We start from the raw sequence: 19,492 nt of genomic DNA, 5'->3' as shown, positions 1-19,492 counted from the left end.
TTTCGATCCACTTCTCATGTGTACACCACTTAGTATTGGTCTTTCATGTGGAATTACAATAAAATTCTTTCTGTTTTTAGAAAGCAAACTTTTGTTTTTCCAATAAAATGGATTCATGTTTCTGGCAGTAATGTGACAAAATGTGGAAAACTTCAAGGGGGCCGAATACTTTTGCAAGCCACTGTAGGTGTATGGCTAGCTTTAGAGGACAACTGTAGCGAGAGGTATGTGGAGGCTGCCACATTTATTTCCTTTTAAGCAATACCAGTTGCCTGGCTGTCCTGCTGATCTTCTGCCTCTAACAACATACATAATAACCGACAAGAGCAGTTATTCAGACACTACTGTAGCCAAAGTGATCAGCAGGGCAGCCAGGCAACCGGTATTGTTTAAAAGCAAATAAATATGGCAGCCTCCGCACTCATATCGCTACAATTGTCCTTTAAAAGACACAGCAGATTTTCCAGATGGCTCCTCAACGCAATCACTCTGAGTAATTTCCCAATCTAATTAATAGGACAGGAAAAGAAAAATTGCATGATAGCACTTCCATCCTATGCTCTATTCCTGAGTTTCCTATTCCTGTCGTCTTGGCCTCATTCACTAAGCTTTACAACGACACCACACATCAAGATTAGCGGGCATTGCAATAAGTGTGTGACACACATTACACAAACAGCGTAACTCCCAACCTGCACACTGTAAATGTTACAGCTATCACATGTGTTACTGGTATACAGACAATCAGTAAGGGCCGTTTCCACTACTGTGGAAAACGGGTCAAATCCGCAGAGTTTCCCCGCAGGCAAATCGCTCGGGGAAACTCTGTCATAGGAAATAATGGCGCCGCCGGCTGAATCGCTTGCCCTAGCGATTCGGCCGGCATTGCCCGCAGTTTTCGCACGGGAGGCAGCGAATCATGCACGGCTTCTGGGATTCATCTGTGTTCCCGCAGACCCGGAAGTGCAGCTGCACGCGGTGGCCAGTGGAAACGGGCTCTAACCCTCTGCACCCAAGACACCCACAGCAATCTGGAACTGTAGCAGCATTAAAAACGACTAAATTATGCAAATTTAATTTTTTTACCTGCAAAATTATGTGATTGCAGGTTATGAGCATGAAATGTTTGCTTGCTTGCTGACTATAGGTAGAGTAGGGACCCTTCCCATAAGGGAAAACCTCATCGCTGATGAAAGGGTCTAGAACGCAATGCTTTAGCATGCAAGCTAATGACCCCTTTTGGCAAACGCATAATTTTGCAGCCTAGTTTTTAATGCTGCTAGTGCCAGCTTGCTGTGTCTTGAGTGCAGAGAGTTAATGATTATTTGTATGTAAACTAAACACTCCCCTCAGCACCTGCTTTTTCCTATAAAATCATGGTCCTTAAGGCAGACCTAAACACAGACCTTCCTCTCTGCTCTAAAACATATGCAACAGCATAATAGCCTTTAAAGAAAAACATTTCTTTGTTAAAGGGGAACTGAAGTAAGAGGTATACGGAGGCTGCCATATTTATTTCCTTTTAATCAGTATTTCTCTGCGCTTTGAGTCCTATTGGAGAAAAGCGCTATAGAAATGTTATTGTATTGTATTGTATAGTATCTGAATAACACCAGAAACAAGCATGCAGCTAGTCTTGTCAGATCTGACTTTAAAGTCTGAAACACCTGATCTGCTGCATGCTTGTTCAGGGGCTATGGCTAATAGTATTAGAGGCAGAGGATTAGCTGGACAGCCAGGTAACTGGTATTGCTTAAAAGGAAATAAACATGGCAGCCTCCATATACCTCTCTCTTCAGTTCCCCTTTAATGCTGATACAAATCCTGCAATAAATCTGCAGTGTGTATACTTCCAGCTTTCATGGGAGCAGACATATTGTTAACATCCCGTGCTTTCTAATTGGCCTCTCTGCCATGGCTGTCAGCTGACACAACTGAGAGATCAAATTACAACCACTACTTGTGGTTAGTCACAAATGAGGAATCAGACAGGCTAAACTCTCTGAATACATACAGGGTGCATTTCTCTATGTTTTCTTTCTGTCCTGTACAAGAGTTCAGGTCCACTTTAAGCAGGAGCAGCATAACTCTCCTCCTTTTGTATGCATCACTGGTATAAAGAACATACAATGCAGCACTGCAGCAGCATATATATTGGGTGTATAACGCAAATTACTTTATGTAATGCCCCCCTCATCTTTAGACATGCTGTCACTAGTGCATTAACACCACTTTCTTTTGGGGGTTCAAGCGTTCACACAATGCCACATGTGTGATCAGTCAATATTTTCCCAACCTCTAATCACTCAGCTGACTGTCTGATGCTGTGCAAGCAGCCACTAAAATCATGCAAACTTGGCCCTGTAATAAAGGAGGGGGGGGGGGGGGGGAGATGCAAGGATGTCCTATTTCCCCGCCATCCCGGTAGACATGCACAGTGTTCTTTCCAGAAATTTGTTCCACCCGGGTGGCATGAAAAAGTAGCCGGGTGGGACAAGATGAGAGAATGCAGGGTTAGTGCTTTTCTGCTCAACTCTGCTTACAGCAGAGGAGAAGTGAGCTGATGACAGCCGGGTGCTCACCATAACTAGCCGGGTGGAGCACCCGGCTAAAAGAGCCTGGGGAGAACACTGCATGCATTTGCTTTATTGTCAGAAGGGTTCAAAAGAATAAAAAAAAGGAAAGTGCAGAAATACTAATCAATCTAAACATTACTGTATTTGGAATGCTTATCCAGAATGCTCATCAATATTCCCTCCACTCTCTGTCCAGAAACAGAGTGTCATACAGCTCAGTACATACAGCTAGCTACAGAGTGCTGCATCCAAGCCCTTGTGAACTCTGCCTTCAGTACTGTCACACATTAACCTGCATGGCTGTACAGCTAAGAGGACTGCTGACCTTGTGTGCTCTATATGTGACTCCACTAATGAGACAAGGAACTGATCTGGAATCATTATAACCTGAAAGCACAAATAAAACCAAACTAACACATAAATGAATATCAACAGTAAAGAGAAGCAAATTGATGGAAAGAATACCAGTTTCACAGGCCCAACACCCCCCACTTCAGCTCTCTTTCATTTATTGTTTTTTTTTTTAAACTCCCAAATTCCTATTGGTACAGATAAATACACGGAAAAAATACTACAAATCATCATTTATAAAGCTAAATCCTCACCACCTGATGGAGGAAGATGGATCCAGCGACATCCCTCTGACAACGAGCGTTTGTTTCACCATCCATCTTTCTGCCGGTACACGCGACAGGCGCAAAAGGGAAGTCAAGTGATTGCGGTGCTTTGCGCGGAGTCGATGTGGATCTTAAATATCCAAGGTGATGGTCGCTGTTGCCGGGTGACATGGGAACAAACCCGGCTAATTGCACGCCAGTACACATGTCAAGAGGTCGCGGAAACAATCGCTCCTCTGGAAAATCTCATAGTTGGTACGGGCTGGAGTTATCACAGGTGTTGCCTGGTGTCTGACACAAAGACCAGGTATATTTTGTACTGCCCTAGGAACTCTCAGTAAACAAACATCCCACAGAGATCACCAGTGATAGGGCTGGTTCACACGGACGTCTGTCCGGCTTTCTGTGGCGTCACGTTTGGTAGCGTTGCGGCGGCTACGCATTCGGGCTTTCAGCAGCCTTCACGTAGCTTTCGAATGCGGTCGGCGTTTTTCTTCCCCTAGGGGAACATTACCTGTGGCGGTTAACCGCCCCAGGACGCTACATGTATCATCCGGGGGCGCCTTGAACGCCAGGAAAATCGGGACCCGAACGCCGCGTTCGCGTAAATGCCCGTAAAAGCCTGGTGCAAATGCTCCTATTCACCTGAATGGGAGCGTTTAACGCCAAGTCCCGAACACTGGCAGTATACGCTCCGCAGACGCCCGTCTGAACCAGCCCATAGATTCCAGAATGTAAATCAGGGAGAGGAAGGATTTTAGAATAGGTAAACACTGACTAAATCATTTATAAATACTTTATAAATATTGCAAAAAATAACAAAAAAAATTATTCACTACAGTTCCTCTTTATGGTGCTGTTCCCCTCAACAAGCAATCATTTACTTAGCTGCACTACAGAAATAACAGGAGAATTAATTAGAAGCAACAAAATCTCTCCCAGTTTATATACAATAGCCAAACCGTGTCTAAGAAATCAAAGGTCTGGAACTAAAAGCTATGTAGTACACATATATAAAGCCATTACACGTTTGTTGCCCATATAAGTGGCAATGAAAAGCATTAGCTCAGGGTGTGACCACAGACTAACGGCATATCGATTCCTCCAAATGAATGACACAGAGAGACAGCTGTAGTCTAAAAACAGACACAGAATCCCAACAATCACTGAGAAGACACTCTGAGGCTCAGGGGTCACCAGACCAGGGGAAAATGGCCATAACCCACCAATCACATTACAGACCAGGCGGAAATGGCCATAACCCACCAATCACATTACAGACCAGGCGGAAATGGCCATAACCCACCAATCACATTACAGAATAGGGGAAAATGGCCATAACCCACCAATCACATGACAGACCAGGGGAAAATGGCCATAACCCACCAATCACATTACAGACCAGGGGAAAATGGCCATAACCCACCAATCACATTACAGACCAGGGGGAAATGGCCATAACCCACCAATCACATTACAGACCAGGGGAAAATGGCCATAACCCACCAATCACATTACAGACCAGGGGAAAATGGCCATAACCCACCAATCACATTACAGACCTCACTGTTTAATACAGCAGGGACAGCCATACTATCCTAGGAAAAAAAACACATATACAAGTAGATAACTACTTGTTCTACTTACATAACAGATGTATTGGACTGTCCATGTTGATTTCAGTGAATTTTATATAGTAAATAAAGAGAATTCTGTTCCTGGCATTTTGCATCTCGATTCCCTCTGACTGAAGCCAATCCTGATGTCATTTCCTCCCTTACTTTTTCCCCCCGTAGAAACTGCACTGTCATATCTAGCTTGCTTTGTAAACACATGTGAGCACAACATAGATCAGATTTCAGCAGCTCACTGAACTGCCCTCAGCCAATCAGTGAGGAGCAGGAATGTGGGAGGGGTGAGGAAAATCTTCCTTTTCGTTGGCAATGGCAAAATAGAGCCAGACTGACTGAGATAAGATTTATTACGGCAGAAACATTTCTGAATATATTAGAGTGCTTGCGATGCAGGGGCAGGTTGCAGGCTGCATATTAAAACACAGCGAAGGGGGTAAATGAAATTTGATTTTGTGGCTGACAATCCCTCTTTAAATAGACATTCTACCTTTTTTCCCACAAAAAGATAACCCCTACACATCAGCTCTATTAATGCAACACGTTATTTCAGACTTACTTTGTATAATTAAATTCAAATGCTCAGCCGCGCCACACAGAATGGAACAAAGTGTGACAAAACGAAGTGTTGGAGCTTCCCGCCAGTCACAGGTGTGGAAAACAAGTAACATTTATTCCTGGTCTGTCCAACTAATTATTCCTGCATGGAGGAGGGTAATGTAAATACGCTGTCTGTACTGAAAACAAGAGGCACACAAGTACGGAATCCAGATTAGAAAATGAACACAACTTGGGTGTAAAGTCAGTTTGAGCAGGTGTGGAAAACAAGCATAACTGTTTCTGGTCAGTGTTGGAAATTCACAGACAACTGCAAACTGAACTGTAAAGCTAATTTTTAATAATATTAATGTGCAAAGTCATTTCTGCAGCACAGATATAGCTTTATAGCAATTTTTTGTAGTTATGCAGTTATTAACTGTGCCAAAAGACAGCTGCACACCTGCACACCTAGGAAAAACACTCTGCAAATTAGTTTCTATATTGACTTAATTTGACAGATTTTTTTTAATCACAACTACCTTTGTAGCTATATATGAATATTTAAAGAATACCGATGAGAACAGTGACTTGATTTAGAAGTATAGGGACGATGTTGTGGCCACAAAAATGATTAAGTACAGGTGGCTCCCTGGTGGGGGGAGAGAGTACTTATGATCCGCAAGATCCTTCCCATAAGATTGCACAGGAAAGGAAGGAAAATGGGATCTCTCACGGTCGAAATGGGGAGGCTGGATCCACATCAGCTCATTCCAAGCAGCCAGGTGGTCAGATAGGAGCCAACTGACCTGACGGAATACCACTGCAATATTATTTATTGAATTTATATAGCGCCAACATATTATGCAGTGCCTCTGGACAATAAATAAGGTTACAGATAACGATAAAAGGGGTGACAGACAACACAATTCCATGAATAAAATGTAAGATAAACAATGCCAGATCATACACTGGAGTAGTAGTCCCAATAATACAAATTTACACAACTCTGTGGGAAGAGTACACAATCAACTGGGATACACAAGGAGGGGGGTTCTGCCAAAGGCCTACAATCCAGGGCTGTGGAGTTGGTACAAAAATCCACCTACTCCGACTCCTCGACTCCGACTCCTCTAATTTGCATATTACGATCTTGTTGATTGAAAGTATGTAACATGAAATTCGTCTCTTAACTGCCAACGCTTAGGAATTTCAAAAGTCAACTGAAGTGAGAAGGATATGGAGATTGCCAAATTTATTCCCTTTAGTCATAGACTAAAACTAGTCCTTGGTAAGAGTACTTGTAAAAGGTACAAACTGGAACAAAGAACATCTATCAGGCCCTAGGCAATGTGACTGTGAGTACATGTAAGAGTGATGTGCAGGTACTCTGCAGGGGAATGAGGAGATTCTTCCTCTATTACACATTCTTCATGCACAATCTGAACATGGATCAGGCCCTAGGCAATGTAACTGTGGGTACATAAGAGTGATGTGCAGGTACTCTGCAGGGGAATGAGGGGATTCTTCCTCTATTACACATTATTCATGCACAATCTGAACAAGGTTTATGGGTGACAGACAACACCTCTCTGTTCAATGTGCACAACATTCTCAGTGGATTCCCTGCATATCTGTGGGGGTGCATATGTAGAGTATAGTACTACTGTGTAACAAAGTAAACCTGAGACAGATGAAATTAAAGTTTTATACATACCTGGGGCTTCCTCCAGCCCTCTTCAGGCTAATCAGTTCCTCGCTGTCCTCCTCCGCCACCTGGATCTTCTGCTATGAATCCCGGTACTTGAGCCAGTCTGGTGTAGTGTGCATGCACACACTCTGCCGCCGGGAGCATACTACACCTGCGCAGCACTATTGCGCAGGTGCAGAACACTCCTGGCTGTGGAAGCGGCAAGTGGCCGGACAGCGCTGACTGGCTGAATTACCAGGACTCATAGCAGAAGATCCGGGTGGTGGAGGACAGCGAGGGACTGATTAGCCTGAAGGGGGCTGGAAGAAGCCCCAGGTATGTATAAAACTTTTCTTTTCATCCTTCTCAGGTACCATTTAATTTGTAGTCACCAAACCACATTTTAACAACATATCAAATTATTTGATTTAATGAGCAAAGAGAATGCATACATTTGCATAAATCAGAATCAACACAGAATTATTTCCATCTCATTGACCATCTTTATTAGTGACACGGCTACACATCAGGCTTTATACTTACAGCATAGATGTTATTTAGTATAGAAGAGATTCCTGTGTACACATCATATATACTGTGCAGTCACAATCAGATATGTATATCTGACTTTAAAAATACGGGGACTGCTTTATTGAAGCAGCACAAGTAACTAATTTTGATTGGTTTATTTCATTTTTGTGGACTAAGCACAGCTATTACTGTATGTATAAATTATTTATGATGACTATTATCTGAGAAATAGAACATTTTATCATATTTTCTATTTTAATTACAGTTTAAATTCATTAGGAGTCGGAGCCGGTGCATTTTTTCCCGACTCCGACTCCAGGCACCCAAAATTGCTCCGACTCCAACTCCACAGCCCTGCTACAATCTAAAGGTAGCCATACACTGGTCGATTTGCCATCAGATCGACCGACAGATAGATCTCTCTCTGATCAAATCTGATCAGAGAGGGATCGTATGGCTACCTTTACTGCAAACAGATTGTGAATCGATTTCAGCATGAAATCGATTCACCATCTGTGAAGCTGCCGCTGTCTCCACCTCCCCCTCCCCCCCCCGCTATACATTAACTGTCCGGCCGGCGCGTATCTCCGGTCTCCGCTGTCTTCTTCTCCACGCTCGGCTCTAGCTTCACTTCCTTGTCCGCGGGGGTAGAGGGCGCTCTACTGTTTAAACTTCCTGCCGGGACAGGAAGAAGTAAAGCCTGCCGGACTCGAAGCCCAGCGGAAAAGGAGCAGCGGTGACACGCGCCGGCGGAACAGGTAATGTATTGCGTCAGTCGTCGGACATTCGAACACTGCTATCGACGCACTCCTGACCCGCCAGCGATCGAGGGAAATCTTTTGCACGGACAGGAACGACGGGAACGATCGATTTCGGTCGGAAAACGATCGTTCGGTGTACATTTGCGCGTCGATTTCACAGCAGATTCGATCAGTGATCGAATCTGCTGTATATCGGTGGGAAAAATCGCCCCTTAAAGGGGTGGGGGTGACACGATAAGAAAGGGGCTGTATAAAGAGAAGAAAGGGGCTGAATCAAGAGGTTTTCAACAGAGAGTTGGGCAAGGGCTTCTTGAAGAGGTAATTTTGAGTCCATACACACATTTGAGTACATACACACTGCTGTATGAGGCCACAGGTTGATATACAGGGGTACAGCAGTGGTAGCTACAAGTCACATGACTCCTGTCCTGTACACTGTACATACACACTGCTGTATGAGGCCACAGGCTGGTATACAGGAGGTACAGCAGTGGAAGCTACAAGTCACATGACCCCTGTACACTGTACATATACACTGCTCTATGAGGCCACAAACTGGTATACAGGAGACAGCAGTGGCAGTTACAAGTCACATGACTCCTGTACACTGTGTACACACACACACACACACACACACACACACACACACACACACACACACACCTGTATGAGGCCACGGACTGGTATACAGGAGACACAGCAGTGGCAGCTACAAGTCACATGATCCTGTACACTGTACATACACACTGCTGTATGAGGCTACAGACTGGTATACAGGAGACAGCAGTGGCAGCTACAAGTCACATGACTCCTGTACACTGTACATACACACTGCTGTGTGAGGCCACAGGCTGGTATACAGGAGACAACAGTGGCAGCTACAAGTCACATGACTCCTGTCCTGTACATTGTACATACACACTGCTGTATGAGGCCACAGGTTGGTATACAGGAGACACAGCAGTAGCAGCTACAAGTCACATGATTCCTGTACACTATACATACACACTGCTGTATGAGGCCACAGGCTGGTATACAGGAGGTACAGCAGTGGCAGCTACAAGTCACATGACTCCTGTACACTGTACACACACACTGCTGTATGAGGCCACAGGCTGGTAAACAGGAGGTACAGCAGTGGCAGCTTCAAGTCACATGACTCCTGTACACTGTACACACACACTGCTGTATGAGGCCACAGGCTGGTGTACAGGAGACACAGCAGTGGCAGCTACAAGTCACATGACTCCTGTACACTGTACACACACACTGCTGTATGAGGCCACAGGCTGGTGTACAGGAGACACAGCAGTGGCAGCTACAAGTCACATGACTCCTGTACACTGTACACACACACTGCTGTATGAGGCCACAGGCTGGTGTACAGGAGACACAGCAGTGGCAGCTACAAGTCACATGACTACTGTACACTGTACATACACACTGCTGTATGAGGCCACAGGCTGGTATACAGGAAACAGCAGTGGAAGCTACAAGTTACATGACTCCTGTACACTGTACATACACACTGCTGTATGATGCCACAGGTTGGTATACAGGAGACACAGCAGTAGCAGCTACAAGTCACATGATTCCTGTACACTATACATACACACTGCTGTATGATGCCATAGACTGGTATACAGGAGATACAGCAGTGGCAGCTACAAGTCACATGACTCCTGTACACTGTACATATACATTGCTGTATGAGGCCACAGGCTGGTATACAGGAGATACAGCAGTGGCAGCTACAAGTCACATGACTCCTGTACATTGTACATACACACTACTGTATGAGGCCACAGGCTGGTATATAGGAGGTACAGCAGTGGCAGCTACAAGTCACATGACTCCTGTACACTGTACATACACACTACTGTATGAGGCCACAGACTGGTATACAGGAGATACAGCAGTGGCAGCTACAAGTCACATGACTCCTGTACACTGTACATACACACTACTGTATGAGGCCACAGGCTGGTATACAGGAGGTACAGCAGTGGCAGCTACAAGTCACGTGACTCCTGTACACTGTACATACACACTACTGTATGAGGCCACAGGCTGGTATACAGGAGATACAGCAGTGGCAGCTACAAGTCACATGACTCCTGTACACTGTACATACACACTACTGTATGAGGCCACAGGCTGGTATACAGGAGGTACAGCAGTGGCAGCTACAAGTCACATGATCCTGTACACTGTACATACACACTACTGTATGAGGCCACAGGCTGGTATACAGGAGGTACAGCAGTGGCAGCTACAAGTCACATGATCCTGTACACTGTACATATACACTGCTGTATGAGGCCACAGGCTGGTATACAGGAGGTACAGCAGTGGCAGCTACAAGTCACATGACTCCTGTACACTGTACATACACACTACTGTATGAGGCCACAGGCTGGTATACAGGAGGTACAGCAGTGGCAGCTACAAGTCACATGACTCCTGTACACTGTACATACACACTACTGTATGAGGCCACAGGCTGGTATACAGGAGATACAGCAGTGGCAGCTACAAGTCACATGACTCCTGTACACTGTACATACACACTACTGTATGAGGCCACAGGCTGGTATACAGGAGGTACAGCAGTGGCAGCTACAAGTCACATGATCCTGTACACTGTACATACACACTACTGTATGAGGCCACAGGCTGGTATACAGGAGACACAGCAGTGGCAGCTACAAGTCACATGACTCCTGTACACTGTACATACACACTACTGTATGAGGCCACAGGCTGGTATACAGGAGGTACAGCAGTGGCAGCTACAAGTCACATGATCCTGTACACTGTACATATACACTGCTGTATGAGGCCACAGGCTGGCAGTGGCAGCTACAAGTCACATGACTCCTGTACACTGTACACACACACTGCTGTGTGAGGCCACAGGCTGGTATACAGAAGACAGCAGTGGTAGCTACAAGTCACATGGCTCCTGTACACTGTACATACACACTGCTGTATGAGGCCACAGGATGTAAATAAAGGAGAATAAGCAGTGGCAGCTATTAGTGATGAGATACATGGAGAAGTAGTGTGATATTTCCCCCAGCAGAGTTGTAGTGAATACAGCTCACAGCAGTGCTATCAGCAACATACACTGACTCCCCCCTCTTTATAAGTGGTACGTTCCGGTGACTGTGCTCCCCCTTTCCCTGCCTGCAGTGTCGCCCGACCCGTACCGCGTACATCGCCAGTCATATTCCAGCTCTCACCTCTGCTCTCCTTCTGCTCTCCCAGGCCACACTGGATGTGACGTCAGCGGCCCCTGCCCTCCCTGCCGGGGTCATTTCCGGGGCAGAGCGGAAGCGGCGGCTTGCTGGGCAGACAGCAGGAGGGGGTGTGTATGCTATTTACTGGGCAAGAGGGGGTCCTATTCCATTCTATATTCTCTGACCGCTGCAACTTCCGGCATGCACCCGGGGGCTATGTGGGCACTACAACTCCCAGCATGCATGTGTAGTTCCCTATTCAGTAACCTATTCAGTAACCTATTCAGTAAGGAGTTCATTGGGCAAGTCTCCCTAACACTGCTACTGCCTACTGAGTGCGCTCTAGTGGCTGCCTCGCAAGCGCTTTGAGTCCGACAGGAGAAAGGCGCTATACAAAAAAAGGAATTATTATATGTCTGTATTGTTATGGGGGACTATAGGACAGAATGTAGGAGGCTGCTATTATTATTATGTGTGGTTTGTAATCACTCTCTGCAATGTTATGAGGCTACAAGACACTGCATGCTCCCTGAGGGTGATATGTCTGTATAATGGGGAACTACAGGTCCCAGCATGCAGAGGGAGTTCATATGTCTGTATTGTTATGGGGAACTATAGGACAGAATGTAGGAGGCTGCTATTATTATGTGTGGTTTATAATCACTCTCTGCAATGTTATGAGGCTACAAGACACTGCATGCTCCCTGAAGGTGATATGTCTGTATAATGGGGAACTACAGGTCCCAGCATGCAGAGGGAGTTCATATGTCTGTATTGTTATGGGGGACTATAGGACAGAATGTAGGAGGCTGCTATTATTATGTGTGGTTTATAATCACTCTCTGCAATGTTATGAGGCTACAAGACACTGCATGCTCCCTGAGGGTGATATGTCTGTATAATGGGGAACTACAGGTCCCAGCATGCAGAGGGAGTTCATATGTCTGTATTGTTATGGGGGACTATAGGACAGAATGTAGGAGGCTGCTATTATTATGTGTGGTTTATAATCACTCTCTGCAATGTTATGAGGCTACAAGACACTGCATGCTCCCTGAAGGTGATATGTCTGTATAATGGGGAACTACAGGTCCCAGCATGCAGAGGGAGTTCATATGTCTGTATTGTTATTGGGTACTATAGGACAGAATGTAGGAGGCTGCTATTATTATTATTATGTGTGATTTATATCACTCTGTCCAATGTTATGAGGCTATAAGACAATGCATGCTTCTGAGGCTTATGTCTGTATAATGGGGGGCTACAGGTCCCAGCATGCAGAGGGAGTGCTATTATCACGTGGTGTCTTTATTTTCCAGGTGATGGGGAACAACAGGTTCAAGGCAGCATGCAAGGGAACTACTGTTGTCACTTGATATCTATATGTCAGCCCAAACTAATGGGGGGGGGCTTCAGGTTTTAGGATGCAAGAGAACTGCTTTAAATCATTTGGTGTCTGCATATGTGTGACCCCTAACAATGAGAAGTACAGGGGACTGCTGTTATCCTACAATATGCAAATATATCTGTCCCAGGTTATGGGGTACCACAGGTCCCAGCATGCAGGGTAAATGCTGTTGCTACCTCTTGTCTGTGTATGTCCTAGGTTATGAGGGGCGGAGCAGTGCTTTTCAGCGCTGCTAGATTTGGGCGCAGCCGGCGCCTCCATAGACTTCAATAGGAATCCCTCCTATTGAAGCGCTCAGTGAGTAACGTCGGCTCCGTCAGAAGACAGAGCCGAAGTTGCTTAAAAACATAATAATTCAGCCTCCAGCAATCGCTGGAAGCCGAATTATTTCATTCCCCCTCTATTAGTGGTCGCAGCATGCAGGAGAATATCAATATATGCCTGTCTCAGTTTACAGTGACTTGAGCTGTGAAATCACATTGCTTGCAAGCAAATGAATGGCAGTGATGTTCCTGTTTGACGTCATTAGATATATTTAACAGATTTGATTGCCCTAAAAAAGCAATATGTGTATACTGAATACATGAATATACTAAGTATGGAAGTTTGAGTCTGCATTTGTCCTAGATTACTGCAGGGCTGTGGAGTTGGAGTGGAAGAGCAATTTTGAGTACCTGGAGTTGGAGGTTTCATAAACTGAGGGGTCAAAGTCAGGAGTCAGTCGGCTGTTTTTTTTACCAAGTCCACAGCCCTGGTAAGTATTAGACCAGTGGTTCCCAACCTGGGGGCGATCGCCCCCAGGTGGACGATTTGGGTTCTAAGGGGGCGGTAAATTTGTGGGGGGTGACAGGGGGGCGATAGGGGGGGGCGATCAGTATGAAAAGGCAGAAAAAATAAAGTGTCGCAGTTTCACTCGTTTTTAAGAACATTATGGGCAAAGAATATGATCTGTATAAAATATGCAAGTGTGCATGATAGAGTTGCGTAATTCCTCAGGGCTTGGTCACGCGCCGGTGTAATGTCAGATATTGCAGCCCAGAAGCAGCCTTCCTCACTGAGTATCGCACATGCTCAGTGGGAAGTTAGATATTATTTACCTGAAATATCTCCGCTTCCGCACCACGTACACTCCCGAAATTTTCAGGGGAGGGAGGGGACCCCCAGATCTAGCTCTGTGTCAAATTGCAGCCCCCGAGCCCCGCTAGTTCCCGAGATAGGTTTGCTGCAATCAGTCTCGGGAACCAGCGGGGCTCGGGGGCTGCAATTCGGCACAGAGCTAGATCTGGGGGTCCCCTCCCTCCCCTGAAAATTTCGGGAGTGTACGTGGTGCGGAAGCGGAGATATTTAGGACGTTTTACGTGGCTGCACAATTTAATGGGGCGCAGGCTCCTACTTCGCATGCAGGGCTGCACAACGTGCGGGGCTGCAATAGCTGACATTACACCGGTAAGGGAATTGGCGCAAAGTAGTTGAGTCACCGGCTGTTTTTAGCTGGCAAGGTCACAGCGCTACCCCCTCCACTGGCACCACCACCTGGCGTAAGGGTATACTGTACTAAGAGAAGGGGGGCGACAGGGGTGAGTTGTCTTCCCCTAAGGGGCGATACCTCATAAAAGGTTGGGAACACTGTATTAGATTAGTCAGAGTCAAGGAGTCCGAGCCATTTTGGGTACCTGGAGTTTGAGTCAGTGGTTTCATAAATTAAGGAATTGGAGTCTGATAATTTTTGTACCGACTCCACAGCCCTGGATCACAGGGATGGCAAGGCACAGTGTTTAAAAAAACTTCTTGTGGGATTCATATATCAGTTCCAGATGATAAAGGATACAACTTTCAGCATGCAGGGAACTGTCATTGTCATGTGTGAAGGTCACTATCCATCTGGTTCAGAGATGGAGCTTGTGCCTGTAAAGCAATATGCACTACTATTCAAAGCAGTGGGGGCATTATGCTTCCTAAAGTCTCGACATTTAACAGGGTTACTTTTGCTACTTTATGGTATGCATTGCAAAGGTGCCAGCACAGATTTTTTGCTGTGTCGCTGCTATCGCACATCACCACCCAATGTTTTCATAGTGAGTGTCACATAATGAATTCCTACCTGTTTCTGTTCCTAGTAGGTCAGCTGAGAGATGCAATATTATCCTGCCAAAACAAGTATTGTCCTGGCTGTCTCAGTTTACAGTGACTTGAGCTGTGAATGTACATTGCTTGCAAGCAAATGAATGGCAGTGATGTTCCTGTTTGACGTCATTAGATATATTTGACAGATTTGATTGCCCTAAAAAAGCAATATGTGTATACTGAATACATGAATATACTAAGTATACTACAGTATTGAGCCATGACCCAAGAACAGGCATGGGCAAACTTGGCCCTCCAGCTGTTAAGGAACTACAAACCCCACAATGCATTTGCGTTTGAGTCATGACTGTGGCTGTCAGACTCCTGCAATGCATTATGGGACTTGTAGTTCCTCAACAGCTGGAGGGCCAAGTTTGCCCATGCCTGCCCTAGAAGAAGCAGCTATGAGATCTTAGTCAAAGCCATGGAAATGCCAATTTTTAGGCTTCTTTATGATGAAAATAGTCTCATTCACCAGCTGGGTGGTTGCTAGCACTTGGCATGGGCAATGTATTGGCAGCCCCTCTATGGAGTTGCATATGAGCACGGTGGTTGAAGTCCTCAGACGCGGCATGAGACGGTTTCTGGCCACTGGGTTGGGCCATGCCAGCAAGGCTGTGGAGTTGGCTGCCATCCAAATTGCATGCGAAGAAAAACCGCACGGCATGCTTCACATTCCCGACTCACACATGTGAATCCCTATAGCCGTGTTAGCTTAAAAGGAACTTTAAGGCCTCTTTCACACCAAGATGTTGCGTTTTAGGGGACGTTAAAGCCGCATAACGTGCCCCTAACGCAACGCATGGTGGTGTTGAAGTTGGACGTCAGATTGAGCCGCGTTATGAGGCTCTTGGTGCTATCCTGGGAAGTCCGGATCTTTTCAATGATTCGGATGATTTAAATCGGATCATTGAAAGATCCGGATCTTTGAACCAAATTTTGAATAATTTTACTAGGGAAGCAGGGGGTGCAGCAGGGTGAGAGATGCAGGAGAATGAAGGCACATTGAGGGTGCAAATGGGGAAGGGAGAGATGCAGCAGGAAGATTGTGCTTGTGCTCAGAAGCTGCAGTTCCTGTTTCTTCCAGACATCCGCTGTGAACCAAATCCTTCATTGTGGTGATCCCGATGATTCGACTCTCAAAAAAGATCCAAAGATCCGAATTGTTCATGATCTGGACAACACTACAGTGCAGTGAAAATTAATTAGCCATGTGGCTAGGAACAATAGCGGACTCTCCCCTTACTGAGCATGTGCAAACAGGCTAACGCAGCTAAAACCACATATAACGCACAGCATGCTGTAACGCAACATGGGCACTGTGAAAAGCCCATTGATTTTTCATTACTGTGAGTTGGGCTGCGTTACAGGCTGCTCTAACGTGCGCCTGTAACGCCCCACTGTGAAAGCAGCCTAACTGAGAGGGATATGGATGTTTTCTTTTAAACAATACCAGTTGCCTGGCTGTCCTGATCTCTTTGGCTGCAATTGTGGCTAAATCACACACCTGAAACAAGCATGCAGCTAATCCAGTCTGACTTCAGTCAGAGCACCTGATCGGCATGCTTGTTGATGGGCTATGGCTAAAAGTATTAGAGACACAGGATCAGCAGGAGTGTCAGGCAACTGGTATTGTTTCAAAAGGAAAAATCCATTTTCTTCTCAGTTAAGGTTCCCTTTAAAGCAACCCTAAGGAAGAAAAAAAAATTAGATACTCTTCTATGTATGCCCTCCCAGTCCTCTCTTCGTGCTCTTGTTCCTTCGCTGTCCCCCCCCCCCCCCCCACAGTTATTACAGTTTTTCAAGCTGTAGGTCAAATACGTCTTCACCCCTCCTCGGGCAGCCTTCAGAAGTATACACATGAAGAAAAACACCGCTCATCGCCACTTGTGCCTGTAAGTACTTCTGAAGACGATCAGATCCATACTGCCAGTTTGAGCTTGCGCAGTATGGATGTGCCTGTCTTCTGAACCACTCGGGCTAGGCTAGGTTTGCAGTGGGACGGTGCAGTGAGGTTTTATGGGGGCATCTTAATGCAGAAAGTCGCACTGCAATAGTAGGTCTCGGTAATATTCACTGTGCATGATTTTTGTTGGGGTTCAATGCACTACAGTATCCCAACACACTGCATAATGCGTCCACTAACCGAGGCAGTGAAGCATATTTTTCTGACTGTATGTCACCTAAAGGTCACGAAATGTGCAGTGCAAGTTTCTTGTTGCGTTCCTGTTATACAGGAAGCCCACAGCAACATCCCACTGTGAACCTAGCCTGCGAGTGCTTCCGAAGTGTTCTGAGGACTCCCAAAGTCACAAAATATGAACGGAGGACAGGTGTGGAATGAGGGGACATAGCAATGACCAGGAAGGCTCAATGCCTTCCTTCTCCATAGGTGAGTAGCTAACTTTTTTTCTTTAAAGATGGCCAGTCAGTCCTTAACTGGAAAAATGAGGACCCTCCTTCCCTGTCATTCTGGAAAAAACTGGTCAACGACTCTGTTCACCTATACAAGGCCGCATATATTGCTAGGGGTTGCCCCCAAAAATTTGAGAAAGTATGGAAGCCATGGACGAGCAACAAATTAACGGCATAAGTGACACATGAGTAAACAGTTTAACACATTGTCATATAGCTAGTTAATACTGTAAAATACTGTGATAAGCCTATGGTAGTACATATGTAATTCCCTATATTCTGCATTTTGGTGATGTGCTGGGGGGGAGGGGGTGAAATGCTTTATAGGGCTAGAGTCTTGTAAGTCTGGTAAATGTGTATGGAGTATGTACCCCACCTGCGAGTGGGAACCTTCTATGTTCGTTGTTTAATTTTAAAACAAATAAAAAGAATGTTTAAAAAAAAAAAGATGGCCAGTCAACCAGAGAAGTAAATCCTTTCTACTTGCAGTAAAATGCTGTTAGGAGAACATTTTTAGCTGCTGCTGTAGTTGGTTTATAGCGAAATGACTACTTTTTTTTTTGTTTTGTTTCAGGTTCTAGTTTATGGCATCTGAATGATCATTTGACATAAAGAGGACCTCATGTCTTTTCTGGTAAGTTTTCCTCTGGCATATTTGAGTTAATAACTGTACAGTCTGGCAGGTTATTTATTGTACCTCTTCTGATGCAGTTCAAAGCTATGTAAGGCTAGTCAGACTATGTAGCCTGCTGCATCGTTAATAAAGTGTAAATGAACATATCCTGAAGAGCAGAGCTTCGATTTCTACAATGCTGTTGGTAGATAACTGGGTTTGTGGATATCTAGCTCTCTTAGCGGTCTTACAGGTTCCTCCTTTATCAATGCTTGCCGACATGTACATTGTATGTCAGTTACCAGGTACCTGTTAAAGAGACACTGAAGCAAAAAAAAAATGATGATATTATGATTTGTATGTGTAGCACAGCTAAGAAATAAAATATTAAGATCAGATTTATTATTATTATTATTATTATTATTATTATTATTATTATTTAGTATTTATATAGCGCCGACATATTACGCAGCGCTGCCGACATATTACGCAGCGCTGACATCAGTCTAATTGTTTCCAGTACAGGAAGAGTTGAGAAACTCCAGTTGTTATCTCTATGCAAACAAGCTATTAAGCTCTCCGACCAAGTTAGTTGTGGAGAGGGCTGTTATCTGACTTTTATTATCTCAACTGTAAGTGAACTGTTTACTTTTTCTCTGACAGAGGAGAGGTCATTAGTTCACAGACTGCTCTGAAAGACTCATTTTGAATGCTGAGTGTTGTGTAATCTGCACATATTATAGAATGATGCAATGTTAGAAAAAACACTATATACCTGAAAATAAAAATATGAGAATATTTTCTTTGCTGCTAATCTTCTAGTAATTATTCATAGTACACAACCAATTCACTATATCATATTTTTTTTTTCGCTTCAGTGTCTCTTTAAAGGATAACCTGTATTGCTTAAATAGGAACTTGAGCCTAAACAAACATACGGTCATTAAGTTACATTAGTTATGTTAATTAAAATAGATCGGTAATATAATCTCTTACCCACCCGGTTTTAAAAGAACAGGCTAATGTTTGATTTCATGAGGGCAGCCATCTTTTTGGTTGAAAGGAGGTGACAGGGAGCATGAGACACAGTTCCAACTGTCCTGTGTGCTGATCATGCCTCCCAGTTGCTAGGCGACGTGAATAACAACATAGGAAATCCCATCATGCTTTGCACAGCATCAGGGAAAAAAAGCCCGGGCAGTTTTCTTTGATGGGTGGAGCAGCTAAAAATTATGCTTTGGTAAGAAAAACAAAGTTCTGGTGCTGTGAAACTGATAAAGAAACCCCAAGCCTTTTCAGTGCTGCTGAGTAGATTTTTAGTCCGGAGATTCACTTTAAAGTGAATCC

General features: G+C 44.9%; 2 protein-coding genes across 4 annotated transcripts in view; one reads left to right on the top strand and one right to left on the bottom strand.

Moving 5' to 3' along the window:
* CCDC47 (coiled-coil domain containing 47) overlaps window positions 1–11,671 on the bottom strand; it is a 42,801-nt gene extending 31,130 nt beyond the window's left edge. Inside the window, exon 1 of one of the 2 annotated variants that reach the window (XM_068262850.1) lies at window positions 11,589–11,671. The gene's annotated coding sequence lies outside the window, so the exon portion shown is untranslated. Of the gene's footprint in view, window positions 1–5,383; window positions 5,551–11,588 lie in introns of those variants that run through there. The other variant, XM_068262851.1, reaches the window with a different exon arrangement.
* The window catches only part of STRADA (STE20 related adaptor alpha), a 64,023-nt gene continuing 56,139 nt past the window's right edge, over window positions 11,609–19,492 (top strand). Inside the window, exons 1-2 of one of the 2 annotated variants that reach the window (XM_068262852.1) lie at window positions 11,609–11,713; window positions 18,107–18,166. In XM_068262852.1, the coding sequence (XP_068118953.1) occupies window positions 18,155–18,166 (12 nt within the window). In that variant the 5' untranslated portion in view covers window positions 11,609–11,713; window positions 18,107–18,154. Of the gene's footprint in view, window positions 11,714–18,106; window positions 18,167–19,492 lie in introns of those variants that run through there. The other variant, XM_068262853.1, reaches the window with a different exon arrangement.

Source organism: Hyperolius riggenbachi, chromosome 12 (assembly GCF_040937935.1).
Source record: "Hyperolius riggenbachi isolate aHypRig1 chromosome 12, aHypRig1.pri, whole genome shotgun sequence".
Taxonomy (NCBI): domain Eukaryota; kingdom Metazoa; phylum Chordata; class Amphibia; order Anura; family Hyperoliidae; genus Hyperolius; species Hyperolius riggenbachi.
The sequence above is the reverse complement of the archived record's forward strand: the minus strand, read 5'-3'. Positions and strand labels throughout refer to the sequence as shown.